The sequence below is a fragment of the Bos indicus x Bos taurus genome, chromosome 13, assembly GCF_003369695.1.
Source record: "Bos indicus x Bos taurus breed Angus x Brahman F1 hybrid chromosome 13, Bos_hybrid_MaternalHap_v2.0, whole genome shotgun sequence".
NCBI lineage: Eukaryota > Metazoa > Chordata > Mammalia > Artiodactyla > Bovidae > Bos > Bos indicus x Bos taurus.
In genome coordinates, this window is record NC_040088.1 from 63,619,642 (window position 1) to 63,640,297 (window position 20,656).

The following is a 20,656-nucleotide window of genomic DNA, read 5'->3' on the forward strand; positions in this document are numbered from 1 at the left end:
CACCCATCAGGGTGAAAGAAAGAATATTTTTGGTTTGGTTTCAAGGCACTAAGCATTCCAAGTTTGCAGCGGTGACCAAAACAGCAAGGAGGGTACGGACTTGCGTGTGAGTCCGGGAGGCAAGATGCTACCTGGGGAAAGATGCAGGGGTGGGGGAGGGCCAGGCTGCCGGCAATCACTGGCACCTGTCAGCACACCCTTCTTCAGAAAAGACTAACACAGAGCTTCATAGAGGAAATTAAGCTTTTAAAAAAGGACAAATTGGCCATGATGCAATAAACGAACATGAAGCATGAGAAGGCCTTCTAAGATCACCTTTTCTTTTTTTTTAACTTTTTCCTTTATATTGGAGTGTAGTTGATTACCAAAGCTGCAATAATTTCATATGGACAGCAAAGTGACTGAGTTTTAAATGTACCTGTATCCTTTTCCAAATTCTTTTCCCATTTAGGTTGTCACATAATACTGAGCAGAGTTCCCTGTGTTGTACAGTAGGTTCTTATTGGTTAAAGAATCACCTCTTTTTAATGGTGGAATGAAGTTAACTTTATCAGTACCCCTAGAAGTTCTTATTATATGCACCTATTGATCAAATTATTAAGACAAATGTGCTGGCCTGAGAAAATGACATTTTGGGGGGGCCAGGATAATACGTAAAAAAAACGAGAATGCCCCTTTTTTTCCTATCTAAATAAATGATTGTATCCAACAAATGAGTTTAAACACTGTAAATAAATGATCACCTTGTATTTTAAAGGACTGTCAGTGTTTCCACTGGAAATGACCTATTTTCTGCGGTTTGCAACTTTGTGCCATTCACAATTTGCTCGAGGCTAACAGACTTGCCCTATTTCATTCAAAGGCTTAGGTTTCAATTGATTCAGTCATGAAGCAATGCAAAAATGAGAAGGTTGGTTGTTCTGACGCGAGGAGTAAATCTGAGGCTTTGACTCTAATCAATATTAACTGACCACTTTAGGGTTTATAAAGGAAAGAACCTCTTCTCCAGAGGGTAATTGAACAGAAGAGTCTCTGATGACTGTATCCATTCCTTTTTATGAGGATTTCACTACAGATGGGATGTGTGACTAGGTTTGCAAAAAGCCTAAGGTTTGCAGAGAGTGTTTATAGGCGACCTTGGGAAGGTTCTGCAGGGCCTGCTTCACAGGCTAGTACTCTTGTTTTTCGTATTAGCTGTAAGGTTTTCAGCTGGAGCTTGACATCTTACAAAGAAAAGGCCTCTGTCTTAATTAGATTATTTTTTGTGGCTTGTGGCTACTGAAATACAAGATTTATTTTCAAAAGCCCATAGCCATGTAATATTTATTGGCCATTTGACTGTAAGTGATTATTCTGGAAATTTGGAGGGAGAGAGCCTTAGGAGGAGGGATTTAAATGGAAACTCAGTTCATGGTACTAAACTTCTCAGCTAGATTTTACCTTTATTCCATCTCAGAGTAGCAGAGCAATCTTGCTCTTTCAGAGGAGAGGTTCTGAAGTAATTGGAAATGGGGGTCCCCTCCAGATTTTACATTAATGCATTAGCCACTAACATGGCACTATTATGAAGTTACATGGGAACACCTTCAGTTTCGCCCATGGAAATGAATTACACGGGCTCTCTAGAGTCCCTTCTGGGTAAAGACACAGACGGCACCCAAGGGCTGCTGTTTAATGTAAAATGAGAGTCACATGCTGTAAGAAACTGGGTGGCAATACAGGTCTCATACCACCTTTGGTAACAGGGTGAAAATTCTAGGACTTTGGCCAGTTTCCGAATGGTGGAGTCCGACTTCCCCATGTGCTTAATGTTTCCTCTGCCAGTCCAAGTGGAAGTGAAGGTCACTTTCTAGCTCTTAGGATTTCAGACTATTATGGAGTCATCCTCTAAACGAGTCGGTGAGGCACACGGTACGCGCCATCCCTGCTACATCTGTTAGTGGTGATGTGAAACAGCAACGGATTCTGGCTTTCTACATTTTAATGTAAAATGATTCACAAAATTCTAACTTAAAAGCTGCAGTTCAAATATAAGTCTAATTTCATCAGTTAGTTGAAGGAGCCACTCAAACATTTTGATTCCTGTTTGAAAATAAACGTTCTCAAGTGTGTGCAGCATGTGTTACGGTTGGGGTTGGGGGTGAGGGTTGAAGATGAGAATCAATTTATGTTACATATTGTTGTTTGTTATTGTTTAGTCACTAAGTTGTGGAGAAGGCAGTGGCACCCCACTCCAGTACTCTTGCCTGGAAAATCCCATGGACGGAGGAGCCTGGTAGGCTGCAGTCCATGGGGTTGCAAAGAGTCGGACACGACTGAGCAACTTCACTTTCACTTTTCACTTTCATGCATTGAAGAAGGAAATGGCAACCCACTCCAGTGTTCTTGCCTGGAGAATCCCAGGGACTGGGGAGCCTGCTGGGCTGCCGTCTCTGGGGTCGCACAGAGTCGGACATGACTGAAGCGACTTAGCAGCAGCAGCAGCATTCGCTAAGTTGTGTCCGACTCTTTTGCAACCCCATGGACTACAGCCTGCCAGGCTCCCTGTCCATGAGATTTCCCAGGCAAGAACACTGGAGTGGGTTGCCATGCCCTCCTCCAGGGGATCTTCCTGACCCAGGGATTGAACCCAGGTCTCCTGCATTGGCACACAGATTCTTTACCATTGAGCCACCAGGGAAGCCCAACCTCAGATACATTTAGCCATGGAGAAATTCTTATTCATTCAATGAAGACAATCCCAGCCCTTTACTCTGAAATGGCTCAAATCACTGTTTCGGATGGCTGTGACTTGGAAGAACAATTTGTTTACGCGATGACATGAGGAGATGAAGATGCATGTGTTCTGGCAAAGTTCCCTCCACCCTGATGCCTAGTGCCATGAGGATTTTCACACACACACACACACACACACACACACACACACACACACAGAGGCGTTAATGAGCGGGCCCCAACTACAACATGAACTGAGATGCCACAGCAATGGGATGAAGATGGTTTCTGCACCTGTGAGCTGGAAGTCATCACCTGTTCCGCTGTGGCAGTTGGCCTGGTCGTCATCACATTCATCTACCAGGTTCCCATTGGGAGTGGTTGGCCCAGCTGTAGGTGCTGAAACAAGATCCAAGGATTATTTTCTCACACCTCTGAAATGTATTCTCCAGCCCCCTGGTTGTTGACTCTGCTAATGCTTTTGCAGAAAACTTTAATCTGCCATAGGAAGGCCAGCAGGGTGGTGTGCCTGCCTCTCTTTCAGGAGTGGAAGATACTTGGATTTTGCAGAAGGCACTGGGGACTGCTCTGTTTGGGTATTTGATTCCTATCTCCTTGGTAGACGTGGCTGCCTTCTCATTTCACACGCTGTTATCTACATAAACATCCTTTTTCTGAAAAGTTCCTGAATTCTCCCGTTATTTATTCATGACCCTGGAGTTGAAAATTCTGATGATAGAGGTTTTGCTTGAACTGTTTTTCCTTTCATTTTCAAGGTGCTAGAGGAATCGATTGTCATGAATTCTTTTATATTCTTGATATTTACTCAGTTTATCTTGTAATTTTTTTCCCAAAAGGGAGTCTCAGCATTCACTTTTAGTACAATGTTGTTCTTATTTATTTTTTTCACAGTGACTCCGTTTCTCTCTAAGTGTCTGGGCTCATGAGCGCTCCCTCCAGAGCAGGTGTCTGGGAGCTCCCGGGGGTCATGTTACCTTAACTCCTGGGGGACCACATTCTGCTGCTGGCAGGTATTCCCATAGCTCTGAGTTGGTAGTTGAAAAGTAGCCAGCATTAATCAAAGACTTCTTTTGAAGTTCTTTACGTTTAGTTCCATCTATTTTTTTTTTCCAGCCTGTTCCTCATTTTTGCAATCTGTTTAATATTTTACAGTTTTCGGCATTACATTTCACTTTACAAGACTTGAGATAATGGACAGTTCTCTTGATGTCTGAGAACCAGACAAGATGCTGGGAGTCGGCGGGGGAGGCGGGGGTCTGTTCTCTAATAGCTTCTGGCCAGGTGGAATGTGCTGGTAACTGCTGCTTTCTCAATAAAAATTTGACACAGTTTTTCATTGTAGAGAAGGACTGAGCAGAGTTATAACAAATGGAGAAACACAGCTAGTTTCAACATCCTCAACTGCCCAGGACACATACCAATAATTGCTAGGAAATCAACACATATAGGTAATGTCCACACTGTTTAGGCTGCAAACTGGACTTTGTAAACTGTGTACACACAAGATTCCGGGTTCTGCTCACTGCCAACAGCGAATCAATAGCATCCTCTTCAGCAACCTTGACGCTTGCCTTTGCTAAGCTGCCTTTGCTGTTGGTTTTGTGCCACTTTTAAACTCTCTATTCATCTTGCTGGTTTTTCCACATTCCTTGTGGTATTTATAAAGAAGGAGTTTTACATTGGACGTGGCCCAGGGTAGTCCCTGGATTAAACTGAAAAAAGTAAAATGTGAGTCTTTTTAAATTTTTTTAAATTAAATTTTCTTTTTTTTTTTTTTGCAGTGGATAAGCATATGGGATCTTAGTTCTCTGACCAAGGATTGAACTCATGCCCCCTGCAGTGGAAATGCAGTCTTAACCACTGGACCACCAGGGAAACCCCCAAAGCGAGTCATTTTGTTGTCCCAGTTTTACTACTTGAAAATATTTTATCTTCTGTGGTCCTCTAATTGTTTCTTAAATACAAGTCCTAGCCCCAAATAAGCTAGAGGTCCCAGAGATGGCTGGGTTGTACCTCATCCTTTTTTCCTATCCCTTTAGGCATCTCCTGTAGAACAAGGTACAAAGTTGATATTTAATAAGGGCCTGTTAATCATTTTAAGGAAGAAGAAAAACACTCCCTTTCACCAACTGTGTTAAAAAGCTTGGACAGTTCTTTCCCTGGATGCGGGTTCCTCATGTGGCTTGGGGCGACTTCCCCACTTTGCTGAGTGCCTGTGAACATCTGTAGTCAATCCCTTCACCACCATCGCGACCTCAGCACAGAGTTGACACTGGCAAACTGCCACCAGGCCCGGTCTTTTCAACCATCCATTCATTCCACCTCCTAAATCAGTGTTGCTTCCCAGAATCGAGGCTAAAGTCCTGCATCAGAGCAGCAGAGGCCCTTTGCCAGGTGACCACACTGCTCAGCACACTGAACCGATGTGTCTGCAGGTGGCTGGGTCTGCCCCAACCCTCTTTTTTCCAGGCGTCTTTGCCAATGTCCTGGAACATGGTCATTCGTGGTCTGCGTTGACAGTGACGGGATAACTCAGGGGTCCTGGGACATAGCCACAGATATGGAAACAGCTACCCAATAAAGAATGGGAGATGATGGCCTGCTTTTAAATAAACACATAGGAAAGCAGCTATGAATTATTCACTAGGATGGTGATTTATAGCTTAAGATTCTTTAGTGCCTAAGAAATGTTTTATGATATTTAATGTGCTCAGGAATGTAATTATATTTGGGTAGCTTGAAACACAAATAATTTAGAAATCCCAAGAAGGTGATATTTAAAAAGCATCCTTCCAAACAACTTTGAGCATATGCTCAATGGATTAACATCTGGGTACCAACAATAGCCATTCTTTGCAGTAACCTAGAGGAAGACCTTTATGGGGATGAAAATGTTGGTATAAGGTTACTCATTTATGCCCAAATCAAAGGCAGATGGGAATTCTAGTGCACAAAAGCATTAAATAGTACACTAAGCAACCATCATATGATTTTTTTAAACATTCATCTCATTCATTATGTGATTAAAAAAAACACAGAGGAAAGTACAGTTCTGCGGTCAATGTGAGAACTGAATTTGTCCCTGACCTCCCTATGATAACCTAAGTTTATGCAGTCGTATCTTTAAACAGACCCCATTGTGCATTACATACATTATGTGATATAAAGTTTGGTTTCTCTGCAGCAGTCTGAGAAATTTATCCAAGACAATGTCTCAATGTTTCGGTCTGTCAAATGCTGCTTCCTGCTAGTATGTGATGGTAGTCAGCGTTGCAGATGGAAACTTGGACCAGACACAGGCCTCTGAAGAACTCTAAGAAGGTCAAGGAATCCATGGTTGCCAGGGGTTGAGGGATGATGGGGATGGAGAGGGGCTTTCATTTTGGACCGATAGAAATCTTTTGTAACTAGACAAAGGCTGCTTGCATAAGCACCTGTCAACTACGACTACCTACAAATGCTGGACTTGTTTACAACGGTGAATTTTGTTATGTGAATTTCACAACACATCATTTTTTAAAAACAGATCAGAGAACACCCCTCCACCCAGAATCTGAGGAGTGTTATGCAAACAACCCCCACAAAAGCAAGATGCAGAAGCACTGCTTCGTGCCGCTCACTGGGTGATGAGCCCTGTGCACAGGCAGGCACAAGAGACACAGGATCATTTGGGGGAAAGCTGGCAATCTGCAGCAGCACCGTCAGGGCCATAAGCACGTGAAAAAGGACAGAAAACATCTAGGGAAGCAGAGCGGGCTTACCTTCCACCTCACAGCCCAGCAGCTCCATTCGCAGCCCCAGTCCGCCGTGCGTGGCTCTCTCGGGGTAGATCCTGATGAACCGTGTGGAAAGGGGTGGAAAGGTCCGCAGCTCAGGTGTATCGTAGTTGTTGTTGCCTTCAAAAGACTGTGAAGAACGAGAACCAGCAGGTAATAACAAACCTTTCTTTCAGCAGAAGAGTCTCTCCTTGAGGACTCTCTAACAGGGCAGAAAAATGAGCCTCATTCTACCACTTCACAGAAGGCTGACATTCCTACATGAGAATGGAAAAAAACAATTAAACCTTCTCTAGGAAGTGACAGATGTTCCTTCTCAGAAACTCTGGAGGCCGCACTGAGGCTAGACCAGAAGCTAAGGATTTAATGAGACACATTTTTAAATGATAGGCTGATGTGCCTGGAAGAAGTGACAGTTTCACCATTTCCTTGAGGTGGAGGAAGAAAACTCAGGAAAGGAGCCTGCCTCTTCTTATAATAGAGACTGTGTTTCCAATAACAACTCTTCTTACATTCTCTTGGATGAGCGGGTCCTGGTTTTGCTAAAACTCCGTCCTCAAGAAGTGCAAGGGGGCTTCCCTGGTAGCTCAGTGGTAAAGAATCCGCCTGCCAACGCAGGGAACACAGGTTCGATCCTTGGTCTGGGAAGATCCCACATGCTATGGAACCAAGAAGCCTGTGCTACAACTATTGCTGCCATCACTGAGCCCACATGCCCTAGAGCCCATGCTCCGCAACAAGAGAAAGTGAAGTCGCTCAGTTGTGTCGGACTCTTTGCGACTGACCCATGGACTGTGTAGCCTGCCAGGCTCCTCTGTCCATGGAATTTTCCAGGCAAGGATACTGGAGTAGGTTGCCATTTCCTCCTCCAGGAGACCTTCCCGACCCAGGGATCGAACCTGGGTCTCCCTCACTGCAGGCAGACACTTTACCGTCTAAGCCACCAGGGAAGCCCGCAGCACGCATGGCAACTAGAGAGGAGTCCCCACTCTCTGCAACTAGAGATAAAGCCCGTTCAGCAATGAAGACAAGCACAGCCAAAAGTAAATAAGTAAGTAAATTTAAAAAAAAAGAACCTCGAGAAATTCCTTTCCTGGAGGAGATAGTAAATTTCACATGGTGCAAGTGCTGCATTACCAAGAACCTGGGTGACTCCAATCCCCTGGAACTGCTGTTGACTTACGCAGTCCCGCCAGTGGAGACATCTGTAGATAAAAGAACTTCTCATCTCAGGAAAGTGACAGGGGTCCTGCTCGCTAAACGATGTTCAGATGCCTGGTGGCCCTGCAGTGAGTGAAGTGCATTCCTAACTCGACATCACTGTGGCATGTTCAGGAGCCCAGTCGTTATTGCCCTGCTGCTGCTGGATTATTCTGCTCCCCTTTTTACACTGATGGGAAGCCATTGAGTGGAATCATCAGAAAATGGAGCAATGGCTAGGCTTGTTTTCTTTTTCAAGAAATGGATAAGCCTCTCTGTATCCTCCTATCCCAGTATCCTTCCTAACTCTGTCCAGAATGGGAAGAGGGGAAGGGATTAGAAAAACCAAATTGCCTTGTCACTGGGACTGTCGTTTTATATACTGAGCACCATGTGATGCTTACTGATGCAAGGCATTGTTCTACAGGCTTAAAATGTATTAACTCAACGTAATCCTCAAGACAATCTCTAGAGGTAGGTTCTATTATTGTGTATGTTCAGTCACTCAATCATATACGACTCTTTGCGACCCATGGACTGTACTCCACCAGGCAACTCTATCCATGGGATTCTCCAGAATACTAGAGTGGGTTGCCATGCCCTCCTCCAGGGGATCTTCCCAACCCAGAGATTGAACCCACATCCCTTGTGTCTCCTGCATTGGCAGGCTGATTCTTTACCACTGAGCCATCTAGAAGTAAATTAATTGGCCTTTTCCAACTCTGAAAATCCTCTAGGAATCCAGAAGTACAGGGCTCATACCTATCTGATTTTCTCAATTAAAGTTCCTTCTATCATTTTCAGGAGTAAATTCACTACTGGGGGCCCTGCCTTTTTGATAGAACTGCAGTTGCTGCCAGTAATTGAGAATCTGACGGATATCATTGTCAGGCTCAATTAAGTGTTGTCAGTAAGACACTAATTATAATGAAAACAGAGTTACTACACAGGCAAGTTCTATCTACATTAACATAGCTTCAACATTCCTAGGAGAAAAGCACTTATACCTTCGGAATCCCAGCCTCTTCTCCTACTTGTAAATACGTTACAAAGGTCGTCAGTGATGAGCTGGGAAGAATATTAGCAAGGAAGGGTCACATGGAACTGGGCTAAGTTTGCTAACATGACATTGTTTACAACATAACACTGTTTACAACATGTCTTTCTGTCCTTTTACTAATCATGCTTTAGAAGAAGAGGGCTTAGAGTATTTAGATATATTTGCTCCTGGAAAGACTAGTTGATTCAAAGACTCCGATGTACCTTGTCCATCATGTACCATTTAGGTATAGGAAATAAGGAGAGGGCATAAAGGATTCCAAATCTATCAAGGTGCTGTTTCATATCATAAAACAGACTGCTCACTTTACCATTACATAAAACATACTTGGCATCCTGAACAGGTAACCTTTACTTGCAAGTTCAAATATAGTATATTTTAACTATCTTTGTGCAAAGTTACAAATACACACTGCTCCTAAATGGATGATTTAACCAGTTTCCTTTTTCATCTTGAAGATTTTATTCCAGGGGAAGGACATGTTAGGAATCACTTATTAGATGCCCTGCCAACAATTTAGAAGCTTTTATGGTTTAAATAAGGGGCTTCCCAGGTGGCACTACCTGGGAACTTGCCTACCAATGCAGGAGATGTAAGAGACACAGGTTTATCCCTGGGTTGGGAAGATCCCCTGGAGAAGGGCATGGCAACCCACTCCAGTATTCTTGCTTGGAGAAGCCCATGGACAGAGGAGCCTGGAGGGCTAGTCCATAGGGTTGCAAAGAGTCAGAGAGGAGTAACCTGGCACATAGAACATGGCTTAAATACATAGGAACATGATAATGATGGGTAAAATCATATTTTAGGAATAAGATCTGACACATTCAACCAATCTTGAACCGAGTGTTTTTGTTACAGTTGAAAGCTGGGTGCTGTTGGCTTCTTGTGAAAGCTATACGTGATGCCCTACAAGGGAGTGATAGCTTTAGACTTGACCTCAGGTGAGTGGATAACAAAGGCCAGTAAGCACAGGGCGCATCCCACCCAGAGCATATGGTGACCTGTTTTCGTCCCTTTTAGAACCTCGTGCTGAAGAACACGCCACAACAGTACACACTGCCATGCGACCGTGGCAACTTGTTGATTTGCAGCATATTCACACTTGGTGCTAAAGCCACAGGGCTCATGACTCCTCCGAAAAGACTGGCTCTTAGGGGAACTCCAGTTTCTAATGTTTATTTTACTTTTTCTTCCACCAAAACAAGAGGGGCAGACATAAAAGAGGAAAATGAAAGGGACACCAAAGAAAGTAGCTGCACATGGATTAAAAAAAAAAACAAAACACTGGAACTGCTTTAGAAACCACAAGTTAACTAGGGGTGAGACGGGAGAGGAATTCTTACATTTCTGAGCAGCAGCATCCCTCTCGGTGCTCCGCCCACTGGAGCAGAGCACAGCATGTGGGGACAGGCTCTGCGGGGCCCACACATCTGGGCAGAGTGGGAGCTGGCTGTGCGGCCCGGCTTTGCTTCCCGCCTGCAAAGCCTTTGGCCTGGGTGACTATATCAAGTCATAATCCCACAGTCCCATTCTCTCCCATTCCCCAAATCTTTTCACAGAAGGAGTACATCCTCAGCAAACAGGGGTGAAGAGGCTGGGACAGAAAGCCAACTGGGCTGGTGGTGAGAAATACCATTAGCTGAATACAATACCCACATAGAGTTCTGCATACAGAACTGAATTTCTGAGGACTCTTATTTCAATCTGTAATCAGTTAATCTGAAATTTAGCTGATTTCTGAAAATAACTTTCTTATTTAATCTGGAATCCCTTTCCAGGTCACCCTGCATACTTGGGGTATCCTTTCCAGGTTGGAGTTCTGTGCCCAAGAAATGCAAAGACATGTAACCATGAGCCCCAGAAAACCATCATCACTATAGGATACTTGTGTTAAAAAAGAAAAATTATACCACATGTTCTGGGGAAGGTTGGAATATATCTTTTTTCACTAGATCATCAAAGACCAGCTGCTCTTTAAAAGGTTCCAATGTATAAAAAATAGACAAGCATTATTCATGATAGCCAAGTGTTAAAAGCAAAGAAAGTGTTCATCAGTGGATGGACAGATACCCAACTTGGCCTGTATACATGATAGAATATTATCCAGCTTTAAACAGAAATGAAATTCTGATCCACACTACAATACTGGCTGAACCTCGAGGATATCATGTCAAGTTAAACAAGCCCATCACAGAGGCTACATTTTGTATGCTTCCACTAACAGAGGCTCCTGGAGTAGTCAAATTAATAGAAACAGAAGTTGAAATGGTGTTTGTCAGGGGCTGGAAAATTATTGTTTAATGGTGAAGGAGTTTCAGTTTTGCAAGAAGTTTTAGAGATGGGTTTGCACAACGATGTGAATGTACTTAACACTACTGAACGGGTACACTTAAAAAAGGTTATGATGGGAATGTTTCCGTTATGTGGATTTCAGCCCAATTATGGGCCTCCCTGGTGGCTTGGAGAAGGCAATAGCACTTGGTGACGCGCCTACCTGCAATGCGAGAGATCCGGGTTCAATCCCTGGGTCGGGAAAATCCCCATGAGAAGTAAATGGCAACCCACTCCAGTACTCTTGCCCGCAAAATTGCACGGACTGGGGAGCCTGGTAGGCTACAGTCCATGGGGTCGCCAAGAGTCGGACACGACTGAGCTACTTTACTTTCACTTCTATGGAACTTTAGAAAATTGTACAACAGTATAGAAAAGAAAGACTCTTTCATTCAACAAAAAATTTAAAAAATACATGTAACAAGGAATTCGTGGTAGAAGGGGGCTGGCAGCCGGTGCTCTCCAGAGACAATCAGAGGATCTTCGGAGGGAGTGCGTGTTCCTACCGGGTTGCCCGGTGCCCATGTCCCCGGCCCCACTCTCATAGCCTCCCGCTCCCCGAGCCTTGAGTCACCTGCTGTTTCCTGAAGGAAGGAAAGTTGACCAGCGATGAGATGCTCAGCCGTGCTTTTTGCATCCCATTCCTGTCTCCCCTGGCATTTTACAGACTCCACCCCTCGCCCCCGCAGATCCCACGGCTTTCAGGAAATGAGAGATTTGCTTCCGCAGGAAGAGGCCAGGGTCCTTGATTCAAGTCAAGGCCTCCAGGGAACCCCCCAGCCCTTCCCGGCGCCGCCCCCGCCCAGGGCTCACCTTGGCCTTGCGCTTGCTGTCATCCATGATCATCTTCCAGTCCGAGCCGTTGTTGCTGTACCCGATCTTGAATTTCCTCATAAACACCTTGTTCTCCCGGTGCTTGCCCCCCTGAATGATGACTCCCCGCACAATCTTCTCCTCAGCGAGGTCCACCTGCAGCCACTCGTTCACGTACGGGTGGGGGGCGGGGGGCAGTGCCCAGCCCGAGCGGCTGGTCACCAGGCGGATGTTTTCAGGCATCCAGTTCCTGTCCGCTTGATTGGACGCTGTAATCTGGGAGTCGGAAATAAGTCCCGACACCATGCCCAGCATTCCAGAGCAAGGATAATCTAGGCGGGGAACGGAATAGACAAACGTAACATGATTTGAAGTCTCCATGCTGAGAAAGAGAATCCACCCTATTGAGTAAAAACATGGACTGTCCCCATTCATGTACATTTGTAAGTGCCTGGACCATCTGATATGAAACCAAAGCTCTCCCCCCCGCTCCTCTTTCTGCACTGCCCACCCTACACTCAACAGTCCAATTAAAAAAATCTTCAATAAGAACAGTCATTTCATCCTTTCTGAGTTCTTCCAAGTGTAAAGTCAACGTATTTACTGTCCCCTTGGTATCGGAGGTTATTCTTAGATCAAGTACAGAAAGAAAGAAAGAAAGTTCAAGAAAGAAAGTGCTTGAGGCAGCTTGAAGAGGTAGGAGGGTCCCCCCACCCCCAGGGTGTTGCAGGGAGCCTTTGAAATGAATGCTTAAGGAGGGGGCCCATCTTCCCCCTCCCTGCCCAGTGTCTCCCCACCCCCATTTCTAACTGCACCAGAACTTTGTAGTATCCCATCCTCACCTCAAATGTCCCAAGTCCAAACAAGAACAGTCCTTTCCACTCAACACTGAATCCCTTTATCCAACTCTTCACTTTAATGGGTGGAATCACCCATCAGCTAGTTCCTGCCTAGTTGTCTTTCTTAATTTTCCATTTTCCATTCCTGTTCTGCTACCAAATCCTGTCATATTTTCATTTAAAAAAAAAAGTGTCCTCCATATGCCTTGCGACCTTCTTTTGGTATCATCTGGATCTAAGGACTCAGGCGGACATGCTGAATGATCTCCAGACTACCCTCTCAAACCCCAGTTTTGAGTCAACAACACCCATGTCATTTTTCATAACTTTGTTTTTGCAGTGTCATTCTCATGCTCAAGAATCTTGCATTGCTAAGGAAAATAAACCAAAGGACAGATATTGCATGACTCTCCTGAAATGAGGTGCCTGGAAGAGTCAACTCCATAAAGACAGAAAGTAGATTGGTGGTTGCTGGAAGCTGGGGGCAGGAGGGAATGGAGAGTTAGTGTTCCAAGGGTACAGAGTTTCAGGGGTACAGAGTTTGTTTGCGATAATGAAAACGTTCTGAAGGTGGATTGTGGTGATGGCTGCACACTAATGTGACTCTTGAAGGCAATTAAATTGTAGACTTAAACATGGTTAGAATGGTAAACTATGTATATTTGACCACAATAATGAGAAAGATCTTTGAAAAATCTCCCTGGCTTTCCATTATTTATGGTATGCTATAAAACAGTCTCTCTCTGGCTTTCAACACCCTCATTTTGGCTTCATTCTATTTATCTAATTTTATTTCCTATTACTGACAGGAATCTATTTTCTTCCCATTTACCATAGAGATAACTCTCATCATTGCCTTTGTTCAAAATGTTCCTGCTGCCCCCTTATCCTCCTGTGGACGGAAGTAAGTTCTGCCCAAACATTCAAATCCAGCTTACGACTGTTCCTAAAAACTTCTCATCCTGAACTCTCCCTTCTCAGAAATGTGCCTACATGTACAGAAAGCAGCACAGAGCTTAGTATTAAGTTATTCTCTCCATGTTTTAAGATTGGGAATCATGTCCATAATCAGATTGTAAATTCCTCCAAGACCATGAACAGCATCATAGATCTTGCTAAACTTCTACAGTAGACCAAGGAGCTTCTGAGCAGAAGGGGAGTATCAATCACTGATTAATTGATTGGTGGCTTCATAACAAAATGTTAAACACTTCAGTTATTCTCTTTTCAAAATTGTACATCTCCATCCAAGACATGCCAGGAAAAAGAACTTATTCTTCTTTTTAACAACCCCGTTCTGCATAAATCAAAATTCAGCTGAAAATGTAACCATTGTAAATGAGAGGTATGTGTCTAATGCAATTAAGCCTTCTCTGTTATCAGCTGACCCTTGAGAATGAATTAGACACTTTCTAATTCAGACATTTTCTGAATCAGATGCTTACCACCTGAGTTCTACAGTTCAGATCATGTCATTTCTTTACTTAAAAAGTCAGTGCCTGCTCATCTAGGAATTATGCACCTACTTTCAACCTCGTGTGCCAGGTTTTTGGTACCATGGCCTTGCAAGCCCCTCCTCAATGAAGGAGAACTCCCTCACCTCTGTGTAGTGGTACTTGGAGGCTTCCTTTCATTCTATCCCCTCCACTAAACAATCTCCCATCATTTTGCCCTTCCCATTATCTTAAAATTTTGATCTGTTTTCAAATTTTATATTAAATATCCAATTTTTCTGATCTCTCCAACTAGACGTGGTTTTCCTTTTCTGGGTCTCTCCCTAGCTCTCCACCTGCATGTCTCAGATATGTTGACCATGTTCAGTTCCTTGGGTTGCTTGCTTGCTACCTGCCTCCCCAGATTTTAAGTTCTTTGAAGACTGTGAACCAAGTCATATTAAAAACTTTTCTATGAGTCCTTGTGCCCTGCTTTATCCATGGTATTTGCTCCACAAATATTTGTTGAATGAATCAGCTTATAAACACAATAAAAGGCAGCTGCCATTCTCCCCAAGCACCCTTTCCTGTAATTCAGCCGCAGTATTTGCTTCAGGCTGGGGTCTGGAAACCAAGAATAAATTCAATGGGGATTATGAAAAGATTGACAAAAGCGATTTTACTGAGGGTCTATGAAATTATAGTGTTAAAAATAGAAGTTGCATTTTTGGTCACTGTGGTCACACCTGTCTGACTCAAAACTGACTTTTGTGAAGAAAATGTGTAGCTGGTAATCCGTACCAGATGTTACTCTTCAGAGAAAAGCAAAATTAACTTGAATACTGTAAGGAGAGAAGAAGCTCTATCAGATGAATGTCCCTTCTTTAATGCAGAGTTGCAGGGGCACGGTCCTTGCATCCACAAGCCTCCTGAGGCCAGCCTGCATCGGCCAACGCAGCCGTCCTGCAGTCAGATGGCCTCGTCCAAGATCAAGGAAGAGGCACCCTGACTTGCCTTTGACTCAAAACCAGTGACTCACTTTTAACCACGGTTAGGATAAAGATTCCACTAACAATTCAAGGTTTGAAGGAGATGCTAGGTTCTAGCTCTGTTCATCCACAGCAGGCTGGTTCAGTGTGCCTTGGTTAAAGCCTGGCTCCAGTTTCCTTTGGAAACAGTGTTGCTGGATTTAGCGAACAAATAATCTAAAACAGCAACACCAGAAACCCAGGGTGCCAAACTAAATTCAAATTTCAAATGACAACAAATAATTTTTCAGTATGGTGGTGGTGGTGGTTTAGCTGCTAAGTTGTTCCAAACTCTTGAGACCCCGTGGACTGTAGCCCGCCAGGCTCCTCTATCCATGAGATTTTCCAGGCAAGAATACTGGAGTGGGTTGCCATTTCCTTCTCCAGGGGATCTTCACAACCCAGGGATTGAACTCACATCTCCAGCATTGCAGGTGGATTCGTTATGGCTGAGCTTCCACTTGGAAGCGTTTGTCCCAAATACTGAATGCGGAACATACTTACACTAAAAAATTCTTTGTCATTTATCTGCATTAAATTGAACTGGACATTCTGCATTTCACTTGGCAACCTTGTTTAAAAAACATAAAACCAATCCTAGATGGGAGGGAGAAGTGAATTCTGTGATGGGGAATTAGGTGGTTCTTTTTTTTTTTGAATTGAAACACAATTGATGTACATTACATTAGTTTCAGGTATACTCCACAGTGAGTTGATATTTGCATATATTACAAGATGATTACCACTCTAAGTCTAGTAACCATCTGTCCCCATACAACGTTTTTACAATATTATTGACCATACTCCTTATCCTGTGCAGTACATCCCTGTGGCCTTATCTGGAAGTCTGTAAACTTAATTCTCTTCACCTATTTCATACACCCACACCTCCTTTCCCCTCTGGAAGTGGTTATCTTCACTGATATTATTTTACAATAAAATCTCTGAACTGAGACTTAAAGGGAAAACAGAAATACTGGTAAATCAAATACTTAGTTAACTGGTTTTCAAGGAATGAGAAGACAATGACTGCATTTGATGGGTGAACCTGAATAAGCATAATTTAATCTTCCCTGATGACTCAGAAGGTACCTATGGATGTTGAAGGGCTCAAGATCATCCTTGCAAACTCTGCTCAACACAGGCACACACCGACCTGTGCAGAAGCCCCAGTTCATTAACTTCCGGTAAACGAAAAAGCCCACATGGTCTGCAGTGTGTTCTTAGACAGTAAGGGCATCTTCACCAGTTTCTCTTTCAAAATGATGAAGCCTGCCTTGTCCAAATAATGCAAATGCTCCTCTGTCAATCACCTACAAAGCAGGATGACTTGCTCCAATTCTGTTCTCCTTATCTCTCTATATGGTGACCCATTGTTGTACACTCTGGTTATTACAGGATTGCTATGTTTCTAGCAAATAATTTCTGAACAGAAAAACTGGGTTAGACCTTGGGAGCTCTGGAGACTTTCAAGTGCTGTATTCTCATGGTAACTTTTATTTTTTTTTAAATTTTATTTTATTTTTAAACTTTACATAATTGTATTAGTTTTGCCAAATATCAAAATGAATAACTTTTAATTCAATGTTTTTTTTTTTTTTTTTTTAATCCTGATTGAGTTGGGGCTTGCCTGCTCTAGAGGAGAGGGTCAAATTTTGCAATCCAGTCACTTGTTTGTAGGAAAACATGGATAAAGCTGCAATTCATTAATTTGCTCATTCACTCGTAAAAAAAATAAGTATGTCCAGCATATTATGTTACAGGCACACAGGATACAATGGAAAAGAAGACAAACATGACCCCTGCTTTCATGGAGCTTCTAGACCCACAGGAACCGTGCTTTTTTCTATCAGTCTCCACTGAGGGGACCATGATCTCTAAAAGATGAAAATTATCTCCTCTGGTAACACTGAGCAAACACTGATATCATTGTCTCATTAGAGGTTCTGTTTGCTGGGGCCTGTTGCAGGTTCAACTGATTGAGCACCATGCACCATTTAATATACCAGGTACTGTTCAGTGAGCGCTTACTCTAAACCAAGTGTTATAAGCATCCTTTCACTTAACCTTATTACAGCTGAATCAAGTTACTCTTAGTGACCAGAAGATGGAGATCAGAGGGACCATGAGTCTTGTCCTTGGTCATTCAGTCACTAAGTGGACAGCCCAGAGTGAAGCTTGGGTATGTCTATACACCTTCTCTTTGTGTGACCATCGTTATGAAGGCTGGCCTCTCTAAAAACCTGCCTTGATCAGTTATTTGGAGGTTGAGTTGTCTTATTAGAGAAAAGTATCCAAAATATATTAGGGGTCATGATTAAGAGGGTGGCAGTATGTAATTTGAAAAAAAAAGAGCTACTTAAAATAATTATAAAACAGAGCAAATCAAATGTGAAAATATTAAAACATGGTATTTCAGACATCTGTGCTGTGCTAAGTCACTTAGTCATGTCCAACTTTTTGTGACCCCCTGGACTGTAGCCCGCCAGCCTCCTCTGTCCATGGGGATTCTCTAGGCAAGAATACTGGCGTGAGTTGCCATGCCCTCCTCCAGGGCATCTTCCCAACCCAGGGATTGAACTCAGGTGTCCCACACTGCAGGCAGATTCTTTAACGTCTGAATCAATAGGGAAGCCCATAAATACTGGAGTGGGTAACCAATCCATTCTCTAGGGGATCTTCCCGACCCAGGAATCGAACCAGGGTCTCCTGCATTGCAGAAGGATTCTTTATCAGCTGAGCTACCAGGGAAGCCCTACAGACAGCTATATTTGCTTAAATAACTAGGCCATTTGACTGTTTTAAAAAATTCATTAAGTAGTTTCCCTTGTTTATATATAAAGACTCATGCTCCTAGAATTCTCTCTCAAGAAAATCCTTGTGAAAATGACAAAGAGCAATTTAGGCTTAAACAAGTATTTTATTTAATTAAAAGGAGAGCCAGAGATTCAGAATTCACATTAACACGTTTATGGTTTACCTTTTTTTTGGGGGGGGAGGGTACAGTGACATGAGACTAGGTGGGAGGAATGGGACAGAAATTTCCACCCTGCCCTCAAATGGCCTTGTTTCTATGAATTGACAAGTAGTCGCTTACATTTGTAATGCCCTAAAAATGACCTAGAACCTTCTCTCCTGTATCTGCTGATCAAGAATAAAGCCAAGGTTATATCTAACCCTACTGCTGCTACTGCAAAGCACTTCAGTCGTGTCTGACTCTGTGCGACCCCATAGACGGCAGCCCACCAGGCTCCCCCGTCCCTGGGATTCTCCAGGCAAGAACACTGAAGTGGGTTGCCATTTCCTTCTCCAATGCATGAAAGTGAAAAGTGAAAGTGAAGTCGCTCAGTCGTGTCTGACCCTCAGTGACCCCATGGACTGCAGCCTACCAGGCTCCTCCATCCATGGGATTTTCCAGGCAAGAGTACTGGAGTGGGGTGCCATTGCCTTCTCCGATCTAACCCTACACTGCCCCTTTTCTCCCTCCAAACCTCTCTCCACCCAATGTCTGCCTCCTCCAAGGCCTTGAACTTTGTAAATATTTAGATTACAAAACAATAAACAAGTCTGTCTCTAAGATGGAAATAAATAAAATTTGGGGAACAGATCAAATGTCAGTTTTTACTTTCCAAAATGGGCTGTACTGTAAACAAATGTAATTTTTTTTTTCCTCCTTGGTTAGCTTTCTTCAAATTGCTTGTCATTTCATGGAAAATTGCCCAGGTGATTTTTTTTTCCCTTCAGAAGTCAGTACTTTCCTTCTCTAAAAATAATTGTACTAAAGAGGATAAAAATAAAAACAATAGTGTTGGCTTTCATGGAATGAGAAATTAAATGCTCTCAATATGTATACTAACATCACATGAAAGATATTTGACAGACTTTAAACGTTATTCACTTTTAGTTACTTTGTAGTGAATAAGTTACTGATTCTGTTTTTGAAGTTTTTTTGCATTCTATGGAGGTTACATCGTACTTTTTTTAATGAAAAATTTGTGGCTTACTTACTTACAAGGAAAGGTATTTGACATGTGCTATTTACTTCCGAAGACAGAGTAGATGTACAGGAGGAGTAAGAGCAGTAACTGGTTGCCATAGAAACACAGTGAGACTAACTGGATCCTTCTTCTACTTCCTGCTCCATCCTGACCTGCCTACCTTTTTAGCCACTTAATCGCCCAGTACCTCATCTTCAACTCTCAAGTGGATATAATCCACCTACTTGGTCCAAATTTAAAAGAGACTCTTAAAGTCCTATTAACGTCAGAAGAAACAAACTCCAAAACAAGAAATATTGACAAATCGATTTCTAATATTGATGTTAGTATATGCATTCAATGAAAGATAGACATGTATTGAGCCAAAACCTAAGAGAACTTTGTCAGGGCAGTTAGTGAGTAAAGGGAGAATAAATTAACTCCACAAATTAAACTCCTCCTGAACTGTCGCTAATGAGGTCACCTCTAGGCTTCAAGATTTAAAAGACATGTATACACTACCACGTGTAAAACAGATAGCTAGTGGGAAGCTGCCATACAGTACAGGGAGCTCAGCTCCGTGCTCTGTGATGGCCTACAGGGTGGGACGGGATATATGTATACATCTAGCTGATTAACTTTGTTGTAGCAGAAACTAATACAACACCGTAAAGCAATTATACTCCAATTAAAAAAAAGACAAAGCAGGTGAAGAACATTTCAAGCAACAGTTATATATTGTAAACCTACTAAGTAGTAGTCAGTATGGAATAACCAGGAGATGGAGGATGAAAGGGAAGGTATTTGTCTTCCTGGAACCTGCCTAGTGGAAAGACACCACTTGTAAATACCTACCACATGCCAGCCTGTGTAAGCACTTCGTATTCACGAGCTAATTCATGATCACAACAACCCTGAGTGGAGTACACCATGATGCCTGTTTTCCAGGTGAGATGACTAAGGCTTTGAAAGGTAGTAAACTGCCTTTCAAAGTAATAAGCCAGTGAGTAAGTAGTACAGTAGGATCTGAACTCACTTTTGTCTAAATCCAAAGCATATGCTCTTAATTATCAAATGAAAATGACCAACCCCATTTATATCGTTACTCTCCTTATATTTAAACGTTGACATACATAAAAACCAGGTGATCTTCCATCTTACCTGTTATCTTGCAGCCATAGACTTCAAATCTCATAGAGATGCCAGTTTCCCAGGTCACAGGTTTGATTCGGACAAATCGAGTGATCAGGGGTTTGGGAAAAACTCCAATCACTACATCTGTGGGGTTGGTGTTTCCATGAAAGATCTAGATGGAAGAAGAAAAGGCCCTTTAATAACAGACATTTCAGATTAAAAACAAATGCAAAAATATTTTCACAAGTGCTTATCAAATTGTTTACAATCTCTTCATTGTTTACCATGGTTGAGGTGGTGTTAATAACTTGTCATGTTATTTTTCCAAA

General features: G+C 42.9%; 1 protein-coding gene across 4 annotated transcripts in view; it reads right to left on the minus strand.

The window, feature by feature from the left end:
- NRP1 (neuropilin 1) overlaps window positions 1-20,656 on the minus strand; it is a 147,645-nt gene that overhangs the window by 20,419 nt on the left and 106,570 nt on the right. For 2 of the 4 annotated variants that reach the window (XM_027560012.1, XM_027560013.1), the window contains 4 exons: window positions 20,355-20,499; window positions 11,917-12,248; window positions 6,498-6,642; window positions 3,010-3,114 (listed from right to left, as the gene is read on the minus strand). In XM_027560012.1, coding sequence (XP_027415813.1) covers window positions 3,010-3,114; window positions 6,498-6,642; window positions 11,917-12,248; window positions 20,355-20,499 — 727 coding nt within the window. The remainder of the gene's footprint in view (window positions 1-3,009; window positions 3,115-6,497; window positions 6,643-11,916; window positions 12,249-20,354; window positions 20,500-20,656) is intronic. The other 2 variants (XM_027560014.1, XM_027560015.1) reach the window with 1 other exon arrangement.